The sequence below is a fragment of the Budorcas taxicolor genome, chromosome 11 (assembly GCF_023091745.1).
Source record: "Budorcas taxicolor isolate Tak-1 chromosome 11, Takin1.1, whole genome shotgun sequence".
Taxonomy (NCBI): Eukaryota; Metazoa; Chordata; class Mammalia; order Artiodactyla; family Bovidae; genus Budorcas; species Budorcas taxicolor.
In genome coordinates, this window is record NC_068920.1 from 78,768,515 (window position 1) to 78,784,333 (window position 15,819).

General features: G+C 41.4%; 1 protein-coding gene across 2 annotated transcripts in view; it reads right to left on the reverse strand.

Annotated features, from left to right (window-relative positions):
• Positions 1–15,819, reverse strand: part of FEZ2 (fasciculation and elongation protein zeta 2) — a 43,734-nt gene continuing 27,915 nt past the window's right edge. Inside the window, exons 6-9 of one of the 2 annotated variants that reach the window (XM_052648466.1) lie at positions 8,938–9,018; positions 6,660–6,735; positions 3,783–3,848; positions 1–950 (exon numbers count right to left, since the gene is read on the reverse strand). In XM_052648466.1, coding sequence (XP_052504426.1) covers positions 934–950; positions 3,783–3,848; positions 6,660–6,735; positions 8,938–9,018 — 240 coding nt within the window. In that variant the 3' untranslated portion in view covers positions 1–933. The remainder of the gene's footprint in view (positions 951–3,782; positions 3,849–6,659; positions 6,736–8,937; positions 9,019–15,819) is intronic. The other variant, XM_052648467.1, reaches the window with a different exon arrangement.

The following is a 15,819-nucleotide window of genomic DNA, read 5'->3' on the forward strand; positions in this document are numbered from 1 at the left end:
CTTTTTTTTCCAACATTTATTAAATGGAATTGACTTGATTGGAACTGGCAAAGGTGTTTCATGACTAGGGATGGATCCATGAGTAGCTGTTCCTAGAATTAGTGCTTTAGGAAAACACAGGCATGAATAAAATACAGTAGTAACAGGGAACGGGCACTGCTGCAGCATACGGTTTAAGCACCTTAAAAGATACCAAGGACACTTTTAAGGACACTTCTTCACAGACATGTGAAATGAAAAATGGAAACCTCTAAGGTTGAACAATACAAGATTCTGAAAGTGAATGTCAGCTTAATGGTTAAAACTTAAACAATGGTGAGACACGCAGCAAGCCCTAAAATCGACCATCTCCAGGTGTTTTGATTTTGACAAAGTATTAAGCCAAGATAATGTATATTATGGTTTCCCTTCTTCCAAAAATCCCAGGTTTCAGTCTCTCTGGACAATACTGGTAGGTAATGTTTATACTGACAGTTCTCTTATTAAAAAAAAAAAATTAGTGTTGGTTCTTGCCATCACCAAATAAGAGCTACAGTATAAATCTCAATGCTTTAATCTAGCTCTTGAGTGAGTGCAGCTTAGATCTAGAAAGCCGTAAAAACTCAGACGTTCTGTCCGTTAATGAAAAATATAGCTGCGTGTGCACAGTGAACGTCACTCCCCCTTACTCTACAGAGCCAGAGAAGAGTTCATAATTGTTAGTATTTAACAAAAAAAACCTCTAGAATCCAAAATAGTGCCATGGTTCTCTCAGTTCAAGATACAAAGAATTAGAGAAGGCATGATCTAGTAATACTGAATCACAAACCCAAGTTCAAGTGTCCTGAGTTTCCGATAGCAGGAAGGTAATAGTAGCCAGCTTTCAGAATAATGCTATAGGAATTGTAGCTTGTTGCCCACGAAGGATAAAGCTGTTCCTGAAGTGATGCTGCCCTATGTAGGACACAGAACTAGAGGAGGAGGAAGAAAAAAAAACTTTTGAATAGAAATGCATATTCTGTATACATTACATAAGATGTATATATATATAATTTATATGTATATGCATTTTATATACATTCTATATGTATATAAAAAACACCATTAAACAAAACTAAACATTAACAGGTATCTATAGTAGCATTTTTTTTTAAGGTATCAAAGGCTATACCCAACAACGAAGTTTTCTGAAGACACACTGATTAGAATTGTCCAGAAATGAGATGCCAAGAAGTCATGTCTCTCAGGGTACTACTTAGAGATACAAACCTATAATAGCCTTGGAGGCTTGTAACACAGCAGACAGCTCACTGGTGAAGTCAAAGAAGGAAGCAAGTTTCTGCATACCACTTTCTTCCTATCTTAGATCAGCACAGTGGCAACCAGAGCTACACTAGCCTTTGGTACAGCTGTTGAGGGCTGGGATAGAGCAGGCTGCAGTGGCGTGATTAAGCAGTGCTGAGAAAGAGCAGCTTAATAGCCCGTAGCATCCACCCCATCTTAGGTCAAATGACGCCACTTTTCTGCCTTCTTTCACTTGTCACCTTCGCATTGAAATTAAGGTGGTATATGTAGGCAGCCAGGCTTCCCAGGTGGCTATGGGTAAAGAACCCACCTGCCAATGCAGGGAACATGAAAGACCTGGGTTCGATCCCTGGGTCAGGAAGATCCCCTGGAGGAGGGCATGGCCACCCACTCCAGTATTCTTGCCTGGAGAATCCCCATGGACAGAGGCGCCTGATGGGCTACAGTCCATTGGGTCACAAAGAGTCAGACACGACCAAGCGACTCACGCACGCACACGCACACACACGCAACCCATAGTCACCAGCGTTAAAAACAAGGAGAAAGTCCCGCCAAGAAAGGGGATGAAGAGTTTTCCCTTGAACAGACATGACCAAGCGACACACACACAAACACATAGACACACAACCCGTAGTCACCGGCGTTAAAAACCGGGAGAAAGTCCCACCAAGAACAGGGATGAAGAGTTCTCCCTTAAACAATACCCCCTTCCCAAGTAAAGTGTTCTACTGATCCCCAAGGAAGAGAAATCACTAACTGGCTGTGGATTTCCAGAATAGGTGGAAAGAGCATTTCGAATCGCCTTCTATGCTCACCTTCCCAAGCACGTAAACACCTCTGAGTGTGTTACCCTCCCGTCTTCATTTTCTTGGGCTATCAAGTCACTCCTTAGTCTGAACCCCAGCTCTTTCTCCACCCAGTCCTTACGATACAAAGCCAAGACCACAACACACGCACACAAGCAGCTTGTCAGCGGCTGGTACAGTTTACCTAGAGGTGGGCTGGCAGGTGGGGCGGGCAACTGGGTCACCGGGACAGGGGGCACTGGGGTGGAGGGGAAGCTTGAGGCAGGGCAGGGTCACAGTTACAGTCCTGGGTTTTCAGGGAAAAAAGTAAAAATCACTTACCCCCCAACCCCCACCCCAGAGCGCTCTGCTCTCTGGGTCACACAATTCTCCCGTGAAGTTTGATGATAAAATAGCTAGAGTGTTTGGGAAGCTGGTTCTATCCCTGGCTCTCACGGCAGTACCCGAGCAACCCACTCCAATTGAAACTTAAGACATGTTCTTTATGCGCATCTCATTCCTGATTCACGTCTATAAAGAACAAACCTCAGAGCGATCCAGCTTTCATGCCAGTGCTAGCACAACACAAAAGCAGACAGAGAGGTCAGGCTTTTGTTTTCAGAAAATTGAGAACGCAACAGGAAGAGAAAGCCCTCCATCAGAAAACACGGCTTACTTAACAACACGATTGTGTCAATTTAGTCTTTCCTAAGCCCCCTGTTAACCCGTGATCCTTATGCACTGTTCACTTTGTGCTAGTGCCTCCTCTATCAAGCTGTGATTGAGGAACAGTCCCGTCTGAGTTGCTGAACAACTCCTGTTCAGTGAGCAGCTCCTGATGGAGAAGAGTGAGAACCCAGAGAAGAAAAGCAGGACCCGAGGAGAGCACTGCTCTCCGACTTGGACCAAGCACCACAGGGTGCAGCCTACGCTGCCCTGAAAATCTGCCACCTGGAAAACGTACTTTCAAAGAAATCATCCCGTTCAAAAGCATTAGCTTTGCCGAGAATTAAGTAAGATCTTCAGTCCCTCTATTATCCAAATTTTGTTCTTTCCTCGGCAAAGTAGGTGATGTCATTTAAGTCTCACACAATCTTCTTTGCCTCATCACTGTTCCCATCCTGTGTGATCCTGACCTTTCGTAAGGTCTACGGTTCATTCTTCACTGCCCTCAGTTTGTGCACATCCATTCTTTTTCTCTTTCCCCCTACCTGCCCTGTCCCTTACCCAGTCCCGTCCACAGTCCCTTTGAGATGGTTAACTGATCTGAATGTTCCAGCTTTCATCTGTCCTTCTCCTTCTATTGTCCCCAAGATGGCAGAGGCCACCTTTCTCAAATCCTCCCAGTGTTAACACCCAAGACTCACATAATTATGGCAATATCTCCATAATATTTCCTCCACTGCCTTCCTCGATGTTTATAATTTAGCTGTGAAAATTATTTCCGGCCCAGGACCTCAAAAACTAAATTTTATATAACCATGCTTTATAATGTTGGGAGCATAAGTAAGTTACATATCTATCCTCATGCTGCAAAATACAATAAAGAAAAGTTGCACATTTAGAAGTTACTTTTTAATCTATTAGCAAGATGATACATTTATTGACTAATCAAAACTTCCCAACTACTGCACATACACTATTCTAAAACTCACCTTTTTACCCCAATATGAAGTAAAAATCTTAAAAAAAGAAAAAAGAAAAAAAACTCACCTTTCAGTATATAGTCTGTTAACAAGCTTGGAACTTTTTCACTATCCTCTTTCATGGCATGAAGAACTATAAAAGGAAAAAGAAAACAATGATTTCAAATTCAGACAATCTCTCTCATTCTAGCCTTAGTCTTAATTACATGGTATAACCAATTCATGCAAATTGATTATCTTCTGGATGAAAGACTACAACTGCAAATGGACAAGAATTTATTATAGCTGAATAAGTCCTCATTCAGGTAAGAACATTGCAGCTACCTGAGAGCTATTCCCTTGATTTAAAATTTCTAAACACTGAGGCAGGAAAGAGGAACTGGGTTTATTACACAGAGGCTCAGTTTTGTCTTCATAAATACTGGCAAGCAAGTTACCAAAATGTGCGCTTCTATGAGCTCTGGGAAGGAGAACCTCAGTGCTCAGGTCTCCTGAGCTGAAGAAACTCTTAGAAAAAATGAAGAGTTAGCTGCACTATCCAAGGAGCATTATCTGTCAGCCTTCTCAGAAACTTTTAAAGAAAAGAATAAAATGAAGAACAGACTTCCATAAAGCCAGCACCCTGCCAGGCTGCCTGCTCCTTAAAATGACAGAGGGACCTGGGTGAGTCAGCCTTATTCTAAAGAGAATCCTTGACAATTTGATCTCTAAGCAAAGACATAACAGAAGACACAGATACTATCATAGTGGATAAAAAGCATGTAGACCACCTGGGTTCAGATAAACCCACGAAGAATACTGCCAACTCAGTGACTGCTAACTCAGACCCTCTCCGGAGCATCCTCACTGTTCTCCCCCAGATGTATGACAAGACAACCCAGGGCAACTGTCAAGTCAGCCTTCCTGGGTTTAAAGCCTGGCTCGGCCACTTCCTAGCAGTGGGACTGTGAGCAAGTGACTTAACCACCCAGTTCCTCATCTGTGAAGGGAGAATAATAATTAGACTTGTCTCCCAGGGTTATTGTGAGTATGAAGTTACCAATTTAGACCTGAAGGACTTCAAGTAGTGTCTGGCACATAATGCACATTATGTAAGCATGACCATCATTACCCCCATAACTAACAATGTTCTAATTCTTATCACAACTATTACTGCACCTCCAATAGCTTTTATGAGGAAGGCTACATATCTAAACACTGATTGTCTCCACAGGGCTTCCCCTACAGTATATCTACAGGTAGGAACGGCAGAGGCTCAGATTCTCCCCCAAATTTTCAAGAGACAAACTCTTTTAAACGTTCATAGTAAAGGTCATCCTTCCATCTACTATATTGATATAGTATATAGTAAATTAACTTGGATACTCATTCACACACTGTACATACGCTCGCTCACCCCAAATTCCAAGTTGTGTCAGTTTACAAAGACATCATCTAAGACTCTGTGCCTAGGGCATTTTGATGTGGGAATTATGTGGACTTTGGTTTGGCCAAGTATGTGCTTGTCCTTGATCTGAGAAGCTGAGATTTCTCAGTATTCCTGGCTTCTAGGTAGTATTTCTGTTCCCTTCTTAGAGAAATACTTATGTTCAGTATTTCTGTTTTCAATCATATTTTAGATTTATTTTCAGTTCTACATAAAATCACACACCAAAAGCACAGTAGACTGGGAATTACAAGAGGTGGCTCTGTAATTAGCCACTCTCCTAATGGAAGCACAGAGTCTTAACCACTGGACCACCAGGGAATCCCTGCTATGTGGCCTTGGACACTTGTAACTTCTTCCTGAAACATAGAGGACTGGCCGCCCACGTAATCCGTGATTTCTTTTAGACAGACTGGCATCACAGAAGCTTGAAATGTTTTGAAGTTTTGTTCAAAGTAAAGAATATGTCAATCCTAAAATTCCAATGAAAAATTCATTAATTCTAAAAAAAAAAAGCTTCAGTTAGTAGGCAGGCTGCTTGCAAATCACACACTTCTTTCCTCAAGCTCCCTCTACCTATGCCTCCATAGCCCTAAGTTCCAAAATCCAGATCATCATTAATATCCACTCATGTGATGTTCTCTCATATGGCTCCCTCTTTAATTTACAGTCACCACGAACATTTATGATTAGAAAAAACCTAATAGGTGAGCAAATTCAATCCTTTCAAGAAAAACAAGGCCAAGTGATTGACTTGTACCAAATTATACATAATCTATTTACTATGAGATAAATAGAGCAAATATGTTAATCCTAATTTTTCACTGTGACCAACAGAAATGCCTGTAAATAACAGGGACAGAACCAGAATTTAGGGCTCATTTATAGCTATTATAGACACACATTACAGTGAATGTCTCTTAAGTCTAACAAATTATTTTAAAATGCAAGCCCACTGAAGGTGGAGTATTTTTGTCTGCTTTGTTCACTGAAGTACCCCAAGTGCCCAGAACCGCATGGCCCAGGGTAGGCCTTCAGTAAATGCTTGCTTAGTGAATAGGTACTTAAAATATTATTATCAGTTTATTTTCTGCCTGTGACTACCTACCTTCGTCTCTGGGTTCCTAAGAAAGGAGTGTTTTAGGCTGCACTTCTAAGTCGTTCCTACTGAGATACTGTCAGTCATATTAATATAAGATCCATGAAGCACTTATTTTACTGAATATTCTTAAACATACCATAGGTGATGGAAAATTAAGTTACATTTTTTTCCCCAAAAAAGTTCAGCTTGTAAATGTTTCAAAAGTTAAGAAAAACAGGAAAAATACAAATCAGCTCTAGAGTGAGAGTTGGATTTAACGTCACAGCCATTTACGTTTTCCTTCTCGAAAGAATAAATGATGAGATCCATCATACGCTACCCTAAATTGACAAAATAAAACAGCAGCAACAATTAAAATAACTGTTCAGAATCAGCAAAAGTAAATAAGGTAACAGTTTGGTTTCATCTTTGCTTACTTTTTGTTAATATCTGAAGATCTTCAACAGATGGCGGTCCATTTTTTTTCTCATAAGGAATGACTGTTGTCAAGTACTGCCAAGTTAAAAAAAAAAGTCACTTGAATCTGCATTCCCTTCTCTGTAAAAATGTGATATAGTTACTAGAAGGTTTGTTTTATAACATGAAACATGAGCCACTTTAACAATGAACACAGGTATCTTACTATCTCAGCCAGAGCTCACTTTTTTTACCCACCTCTATTTCATACAAGCCCATTGTTTACATAAATATCTACTTTTTCTCCTTTCAGTTACTGAAAATTTCACAGAAGGAGGTGTGGGAGGGTGATCTGCCCAATTTGTTCATTTTAAAGTGAAGTCTTATCTAACATTCTCCTTGCATATTTCAACACATTTTTGAAATGATAATTTAAACGCAACTACATAACCATTCTGCATAACAAAATAGTTCCTAGCAGTTAAATGATTCTGTTTCAGACCATTTTTTCCTGGTTGAACAATACAGTCACATGGGTAACTTGACAATTTTAAAAACGCATTCCAGCTTTCTCCAACAGCTAAAAAAGGAAAACTCAAGTAATTTTAGAGATGTATTACTGTTATTTTAAATTATTGTGTAAGTAGTTATAAATGCATAAAGGTATTCAAGGAAAAGAGAAAAGTGAAAGGAGAGATGGGCCTAATGAATAATGAAAATTCATGTCTGATATCGAGACAAACTATCTGGTTCACTATCTCAAGGCTCACAAGTATCACTAATGTTCTGTAACTATGTCCCATGACAGCATAATCTAAAAATCACTGTCCAGATTCTCTTCTGACCACCCCACCAAAAAAAAATGTATAGCTCAATGTATTCTGCATGTGTTTATCTAGAGATCTAGTTTGTATTTTTTAACTTGGAATCTCCAGGTGCACCCATTATTTAGCCCCAGTCCTGACTCTCAGCTCTATTCCTAATCCTCTTTGATCAATTTTATCCCATGCATAATCAAAAAACAAAACAGAACTGCTTAACAATAACTGCTTACAATGAATTAGTCAATATTTAAGAAACTTAATTTCCACCATCTTTTTGGTGTAGGCCTCTCCAAGGTGATGCCAGGGTTGTATAACTGAAAACGTTTCTTTGTAAAGAATACAGAGGAAGCCAGAAACATGTCCTTCTGGGGCATCACTAATAGCGTGCAAGTCAAGCCACTTGAAGGAGGACCAGGAGGCCACATGTTGGCATGCATGCTGTCTGACCATACTTTCAGGCCTTCCTGCCCTACTCCCACATGCTGGGTCAGTTTGGAAGGTATTCTGCTATTTTGTGGGTTTGAGAGAGGTGCGAGGCATTCGAATTAAAACAAACAAAAAAAATCAACCATCCCTTAATGGAGCCCACTTCTGAGTTGCAAATGTCAGCGTGAAGAATTATTTAAAGTCGATTATTTCTCTTCTCGAGCAAAACAAAACTATCTGCAGTAAAAGCCTAGGCTCAAATGTCTTACTCTGATAAACCGCCTACAAGCTATATATACTCTGCACACTTTCCCAATCTTCACTTAAAAAGTAAAGAAGAGTTTTCTTTTTAATGTGAAGGTTTCAATTGTGAAAGGTAATACTAAGCACACTCAATATAGATGTGTTTCCTATGTTCGTGACATTCCTTAAGTCATTATATTAAAAAAAAAGTTAATATAACTAACACTATAAATAACATTACACATTTTACTATATATTTCTATCCATGTGTGATTTTATACTAATAATCTCTCATGCCTCATTTGGGGACAATGGAGTTGACTGACCACATGATACATCTTAAAAACACATGAATTTCATTTAAAAGTAGGTAAATTCTAGACAGTTTGACCTAGAACTATAGTCTAAATGATACCAATATCTGGCTTTCTTTCCCCCCAGATGAGATCTCGTTTCTTTAACGTTCAGAATTACAGTGGCATATTCTAGTTTAGTTATTTTCACAACTATATATTCTATGCATGCAATTCATTAAATCAATACATTCATATCTACTTGTTTAAAAGTAAGAGTGGAAAGTAGAGCTCTAAAGCATGTATTAAGAATGCATTTATTGTCCAGTTTGAAAAAACGCTTTTTCCTAAAGGGAAATACTATGCTTTATCAAGGCTGTAAATATAACGAACTTTCATTTCTCTCTTAAGCAATAGTCTTAGTAAATTAGTGAGACTGCCAGCTTTCAGGACCTTAACTTACACAGCGAATGAAAAAGCAGAGAATGAGGAAAATAACGATAACTGAGCACCTGTTTCTCTCCACCTGAATTTCCAAAGGTGTGGCGGAGGCCATTCTGAATGACATTTGAGATCCCTTCCATGCTGAAGCGCTAAAGGCAGGAATAAACGGCCCGGAAGAAAAGGACAGGGAAAGAAGTTCAGAGACTATTAGTAAGAACGTACCACGATGACTTATGCGCCCGAGAAGCAAGCAGTTAGAAAACGCCACCAATTCATTCAGATAAAGCAGACAAAATCACGCTGTTTTAAAATGCTTTTGCTTTCATTTCTTTGCAAGTCAAATACAAAAGCAACTATGTTTATGCTACTATATGTGTGAAGATATGTCCTGAAGTAGCTGATCAATAAATCTGCTCCAATACAAACTCTGTAAGTTGTACAGGTATTTGTTTTATGCAAAATTTGCCACATGACTTTAAAAATACCTTTTGATATTGTTTACCTATATTTTTTCAAAAGTCTAAAAACTAACACTAACAGTATGCATATTTTTCAGTCTAAGTTTGCATATTTCTACTATAGGCCTGGAGAACAGTAACACAGCATTTGGCAAATGGAAACACTGTTACTCAGAGTGTTGGTTATGGCTTCCCACTCACTCTGCAGGCCACCTGCCACTGCCTTGGTGCAGAAAACGCGAACTGGAGGAACGCATATGCTCTCTCTTCCTGGAGAGCAGAGTGGATCCCACATGCCAGCACGGCCCCCTAAGATTTCCACCGACTTTCCCGTTCTTTTTCTAGAAAACAATTCTCGCTTCTTTCTCCCAGCAACCTCCAAGACTTCCTAGAACTTGCTGTGCGGAAAAGGGGATATTGTTTCCCTGCACTACTCATCTTGATGTGTAACCAGTCTACAAACTCGTCAGACAGTGGAAAGAGTCTGGGGCACCTCTGTGGCTGCTGAGTTAAAGGATTGTGATGGATCTTCTTACAGCATGACTAATCAAGGGGAAAGGCATTTTGAAGCGGAAGCTCAATCCCAATTCACCGGATGGTTCCTTCCCCTGGAATTTTATAGGGGTGAGTTGTGTCAGTAAACACATCTGAGGTGTCAACATAAAGAATACTTTACTAGGACCTAAGGAGCCAAAAAAAGGAAACCAAAGCAATGGTCTCTACCCTCAAGAAACGCAAAGTGTAGCTCAGTGATTCCTGAGGCACAGTCTAGGGCCAAGCCCATTTCCATCCCAGGAAGCCTGAAACCCTTTCAGGGGTCAAAGAGCTCAAAATTATTTTCTTAGAAATACTAAGATATAATTCTTACTCTCTCTCTCTCATGATTTAAAGTACAATATTTCAAATGGCAGACTGGATGCAGAAGCAGATTTGACAATCTAGCTGTCTTCGATTAAGTCAGGTATTAATGAGACTGGAAAAAAGGCACTGCAATGCCATTTTTCTTAATCTTTTTACATAGTTATTTCTCATAAAAAATAAGTTATTTACATAAGCATGAATAATTTTCTTATTGATATTTTCCCCATTTTCCTCTTGGTTTTTTACATGGATTTTTACAAGTCAGCTATGTATATACACATATCCCCTCCCTAATGGACCTCCCTCCACTTCCCAATCCCCACCCCACCCCTGTAGGTCATCACAAAGCACCCAGTTGAGCTCCCCTTATTGGTCTTTTTAAATGAGTTAATATGTTAAAATTTTCAGTTTTAACTTCTAATACAGTAAAAATCAATATAATCTTTATAAACAAAAGGCCTTTGGAGTCTTCAGTGAATTTTAAGAATATAAAGAAGTCCACACAACAAAAAGCTGAGAAATACCAAAAGGTTTCATCTTTGAAGAAGCTCAATGCCTTTGTATCAATCACATACTTGATGCTGTTTCTGAAAATCCAAGTGCCTTGTGTGGGTTCGTCCACCTACATCTCTCCTCTAACCCTGTCCTTCCAGGATCTACATTTCACTTTGTCTCAGTAAAAATCAAATGTCTGGTTCAGACACCCCCACTAAACATGCTGTTAACTTTGCTGGCAGCATTAACTCTTCCTTTTGATGAATTAAGTTAAAGTGAAAGGCACTCAGTCGTGTCTGACTCTTTGCAACCCCATGGATTATACAGTCCATGGAATTCTCCATGCCAGAATACTGGAGGGGGTAGCTGTTCCCTTCTCCAGGGAAGCTTCCCAAACCAGGGATCAAACCCAGGTCTCCCCTATTGCAGGCAGATTCTTTACCAGCTGTGCCACAACGGAAGCCCAAGAATACTGGAGTGGGTAGCCTATCCCTCATCCAGGGGATCTTCCTGACCCAGGAATTGAACAGGGGTCTCCCGCATTGCAGGCGGATTCTTCACCAACTCGGCTATCAGGGAAGGTTAGTATTAACACCTCCAGATAATCATGCCTGTAGATTTCTCACACTATCATATAATTTGTTCACATTTTTTTAAAACAGATTATCAAAAGAAAAGGACTTCTTAAGATCCAGCATCTATGATAAAACTTTTCAAATAAATTATGTCTATCAAATGTAGGCATATGTTCAAATGTTCCTTTCAAAGGCAACAAAGAGAAAAAATACTTAATTTTCTGTATTAGTTCATTCTAATACCTATAGGCATGTTAAAGTCAGATAGAAATTCAGAAAACCTCAAGCAAGATAAAACATTTTAGAATCAATGTATCAGAAAACTAAGGTATACTTCGCATTTGAACAGAGCATTCTAAAAACACTATCTTGGTACTTCCCTGGTGGTCCAGTGGTTAAGAATACGCCTGCCATGGCAGGCGACATGAGTTTGATCTCTGGCCCTGGAACTAAGATTTCACATACCACAGGACAACTAAGCCTGCAGGCCCCAGAGCCCATGCTCCGCAACAAGAGAAGCCACCAGAATGAGAAGACTGCTCTTTGCAACTAGAGAAAGCCTGCGTACAGCAACAAAGACCCAACACAGCCCAAAATAAATAAATAAATGAAATTTTAAAATAAAAATACCGTCTTTACTTTTCCAATTGGAAACCTAATTTCCATCCCTTGGTAGGAGCGGAAGAGGGGAGTTAGTTTATGCAAATTTTTAAATTCTTAAACAAAGTTAAATCTATTAAATGTCCAGTTTTGGATATTACTGAGCCATTTCAACTGCCAACAGCCTGCGTTATCTATGAAAGATGGCTTTCCTGCAACCAGGTTAAGTGAAAGTGAATGGAAGTGCAACCACGTGAAGTCACAGGAACTTAAGAAAATACAAAAATAACAGGTGATCCTGGCCAAAGTAGTTTATAGTAAAGAAACTGCCTGTAGAACCCTTGCCCTCGTGGCTGATGGCAGCTGAGTCAGTAACTGTAGGCAGTTAGGCCCCAGCAGATCCTAACCAAGCAGGCAACACTGCGGCCAGTAAGGTTCTACCAGGAAAATGACAGAACAAGAAAAATCAGAACATTCGGGGGAAGTAAAAAGAAACCGTCTAAAAGATATGCCTCCCCAACTCGAGCTGCCATCAACCCTCACCTCCCCAGGAACCACTGAGTAACAACCTCTCCCCTGACTGCATGTTCAGACTCCACCTCTCTGCGAGCCCTTTCCCACTGCTGTGCATGCCTGCTCAGTTGTGTCGGACTCTTTGCGACCCTGTGGACTGCAGCCCACCAGGCTCCTCTGCCCATGGGATTCTCCAGGCAAGAATACTGGAGTGGGTTGCCATTCCCTTCTCCAGGGGATCTTCCTGTCCCGGGGATTGAACTGGAGTTTCCAGTGTCTCCTCCATTAGTAGGTGGATTCCCACCACTACCATCTTTAAATTCTCAAACCCTCAACCTCTCTTTCCCTGGGGTTTCCAGAAACAACTCTTCCCAGCATCATTTCTTTGATGCCAAAGGCTGCGGACACCCTTTAAATCTCTCAGAGACATCCAGTAATTTCTCCTCCTTCTTCCCTGGGTGTCTAGATACCACATTCTCCCAGGGTTCCCCTGCCTCTGGGTTGCTCCTTCTGCGAGAAGCCTCTTTCTCTGCTCACCACTTATATACTGGTGTCTCCCCAGAACTGCGTCCCTGTCTTTCTTCTCATGCACACTCTGCTTTTCCCACTTCAACTTCTGCCTCTGGAGATCCACCACTCCACCATACCAAGGGCTCAGAACACAGTCTGGCACAAAAGAAGTGCTTGAGAAACACTAGCTGCCTTTATTATAATCTCCTTCCTGGGTTCATGTTTAGTGGCCTATTGGACATCTGTACTTAAACATTCCAAAAAAACGCATCATACCCATGACCAAATTCATCTTCCTCTCCTCCACCAAAAAATGTTTTTACTAAAAGCCTATTTCTCCCTCAGCATTCTACACCTCTCTCCTTCATTCACTCATTTTTTCAAAATATATGGAGCCACATATTATTCCACATATTAAGGATTCAAAGTGAACACATCAGACAAGGTCCCTCGCACCCTTGTGACCTGACATTCCAGGCTAAGAGGAGCAGGAAAAGTTAACAGAAGTAAAGGAACCAGATGATGGCAGATAATGCACACCCTGCCAATAGCTACAACAATTAGAACTGGATGCCTACTCTACACTGAGAGCGCAGAGAAAAGTTCTCCCAGGAGGTGACATGTGAGCTGAGACATGAACTATACCCCCACCCAGATGGGCCACAAAGGACAATGACAGGAGAGCCTCTCAAAGCAAAACCAAAAGGGGTCCTGTTATCCTCTCCAGCAGGATGTGAAACCGTGGCTCCTGTTTCCATTCTCCCTTCCTTCCATAAGGTGTTATGCACTGGCCCTGTCCTCTCTCCATCCATGTGTGCTGGAGGTGCTGGAAAGGGAGGGTCACTCTTTGTACCACAAGCGGTTGCACCATCCGGAGCCGACGGGAAGGACAGACATCCCCCAAGGGCTCTGCCTGTTGCAGCTCCTGTTGAAGAGACCTGCATGCCTCCCTTCAGGGAAGATAAAACACGTGTAGTGTCTATACCACCGCAAGGCAGAAATCAACGACCGGACTCTGGTTCCTCCCTTCCCCAGTGTCCCAACAGATCCGAGCCCCTTAAGATCTCTGAAATTCAGCTATTCTCCCATCGCTGTCACTTCCTTGACTCATTTCTTACTCGATGATAGCAACAGCCCCCAAATCAACTCCGTAGCTCTAGCTGTCTCCTTCCAATCAATGCTCATTGGAACACCAAAGTTACCCTTCCAAGAGACAAATCTGAACATGTAACCAGCAACTTAAAACCTCTCCTGGGTTTCCTACAGCCTTTAAATAAGGACCAAATGCTGTAGTGTAGCATTCAAAGCCCGCCATTCTCTGGCTTCCACTTTGCTATTCCACACCCTCTTTTTCTTGACTTACCTCCCTCAACTTCTAGCCATAATGAACAACAGCCTTCAGTTCCCCAGGGGCTCCTGTCACCTCCTCCAGGGGTTGTCCACACCACCCCCTCTGCTCAGTGTGCCTGTCCCCTCCTTCCCTTACCTGTCCACAGGACTCAATTCAGACCTCTAAACCAAACTATGAGTGACAATGAAGTACAACACCTCCACCACCAGGCAGTACCAGGCACAGAAGACTCTAAAACCACAGAAGCTGTTTTGAATATAGCAATTAGCACCCTATCCCTGGGTTTCTCAACCCTGACACTGCTGACGCTAGGGTCAGATGTGTGATTCTTTGCCAAGAGAGCAGTCCTGTGGACTGTAGGATGCGGAGTGGCATCTCTGGCCTCTACTCAGCAGGATGCCCAGGACACCACCCCCCATCCCTCCAAGTTGTGCCAATGACAAACGTTTTCAGACTTGCCTGATGTCTCCTGTGGCGGGGGGGGGGCAACCCAAACTGGCCTGGCGGAGAATCACTGCATGTGCATGGAGGATGCCATCAGATCCCCAGCCCCCAGGCAGCATGCCCCTAGAGGAAAGGGTTTACTCCGCATCCTTAACACCCATGCCTGGCACATAGTTACAGATCAGTATATGTTTGTCTAATAGCCCTAAATGAAAAGATAAAAATTTATTTGCCACTCAGATGAACCTTGAAGGAATTATGCTAAGTGAAGTCAGTCTTTCTCTAAGACAAATACTATATGATCTCACCTATATAGGAATCTTAAATAAAAACCTGAACTCATAGAAAAAACGAGATCAGACCTGTGATTACCAGAGGTGGAGGGTGAGGGGAGAGGGGACCGGAGGAAAGTGGTCAAAAGGTATAACCTTCCAGCTGTGAGATAAGAGCACTAGTGATGGAATGCACAGCACGGTGATTCCACTTAACACTGTCATAGGGTATATGAGAGTGAATCCTGGCAAAAATGAAAACCTCTTTTCTCTTTTCTTTCCTTTTACTGCACCTATATGAGAAGATAGATGCTAGCCAGTCTTATTATGGTAATCATTTCACCACATACGTAAATCAAACCTTCATGCTATATACCTTAGCCTTACACAGCAACGTATGGCATTTATTTCTCAATAAAAGAAAAAAAATGATTTTTTTAAAAAGTGGGGATGAGGCACAAGATCCAAAGAAAAAAGAGTGCAGAAAGAAAAAATAAAGTTTTGGTCAGGTTAAGTTTTCATAAATCACTCCACCTCACAGTCCTTAAGGAGAGAAACAATATCAGAGACACCTTCATGCCCACAAAGCACAAGGCCATCCTCCGCACACAGGGGGCACCCGATGGACCGTCACTGGCTTCAGCTGCAAAATTTTCAGTGATTACCAGTGAAACACTTCCAGATTTTATTTTTTATGAAACCAAGAATCACACTTTAGTCAAAAGTATTTGGAATCAGAAAATTTTTCAACAGTCTTCTTGGATAGAAAAATGGTGGACTAGATATCAGAGATGGGGCTCCTGCCCAGCTTTGCCACCAACTGTGTGACATGACAGCAGTCCCTGAGCCTACAAAGGCCGGTCTCCCGATC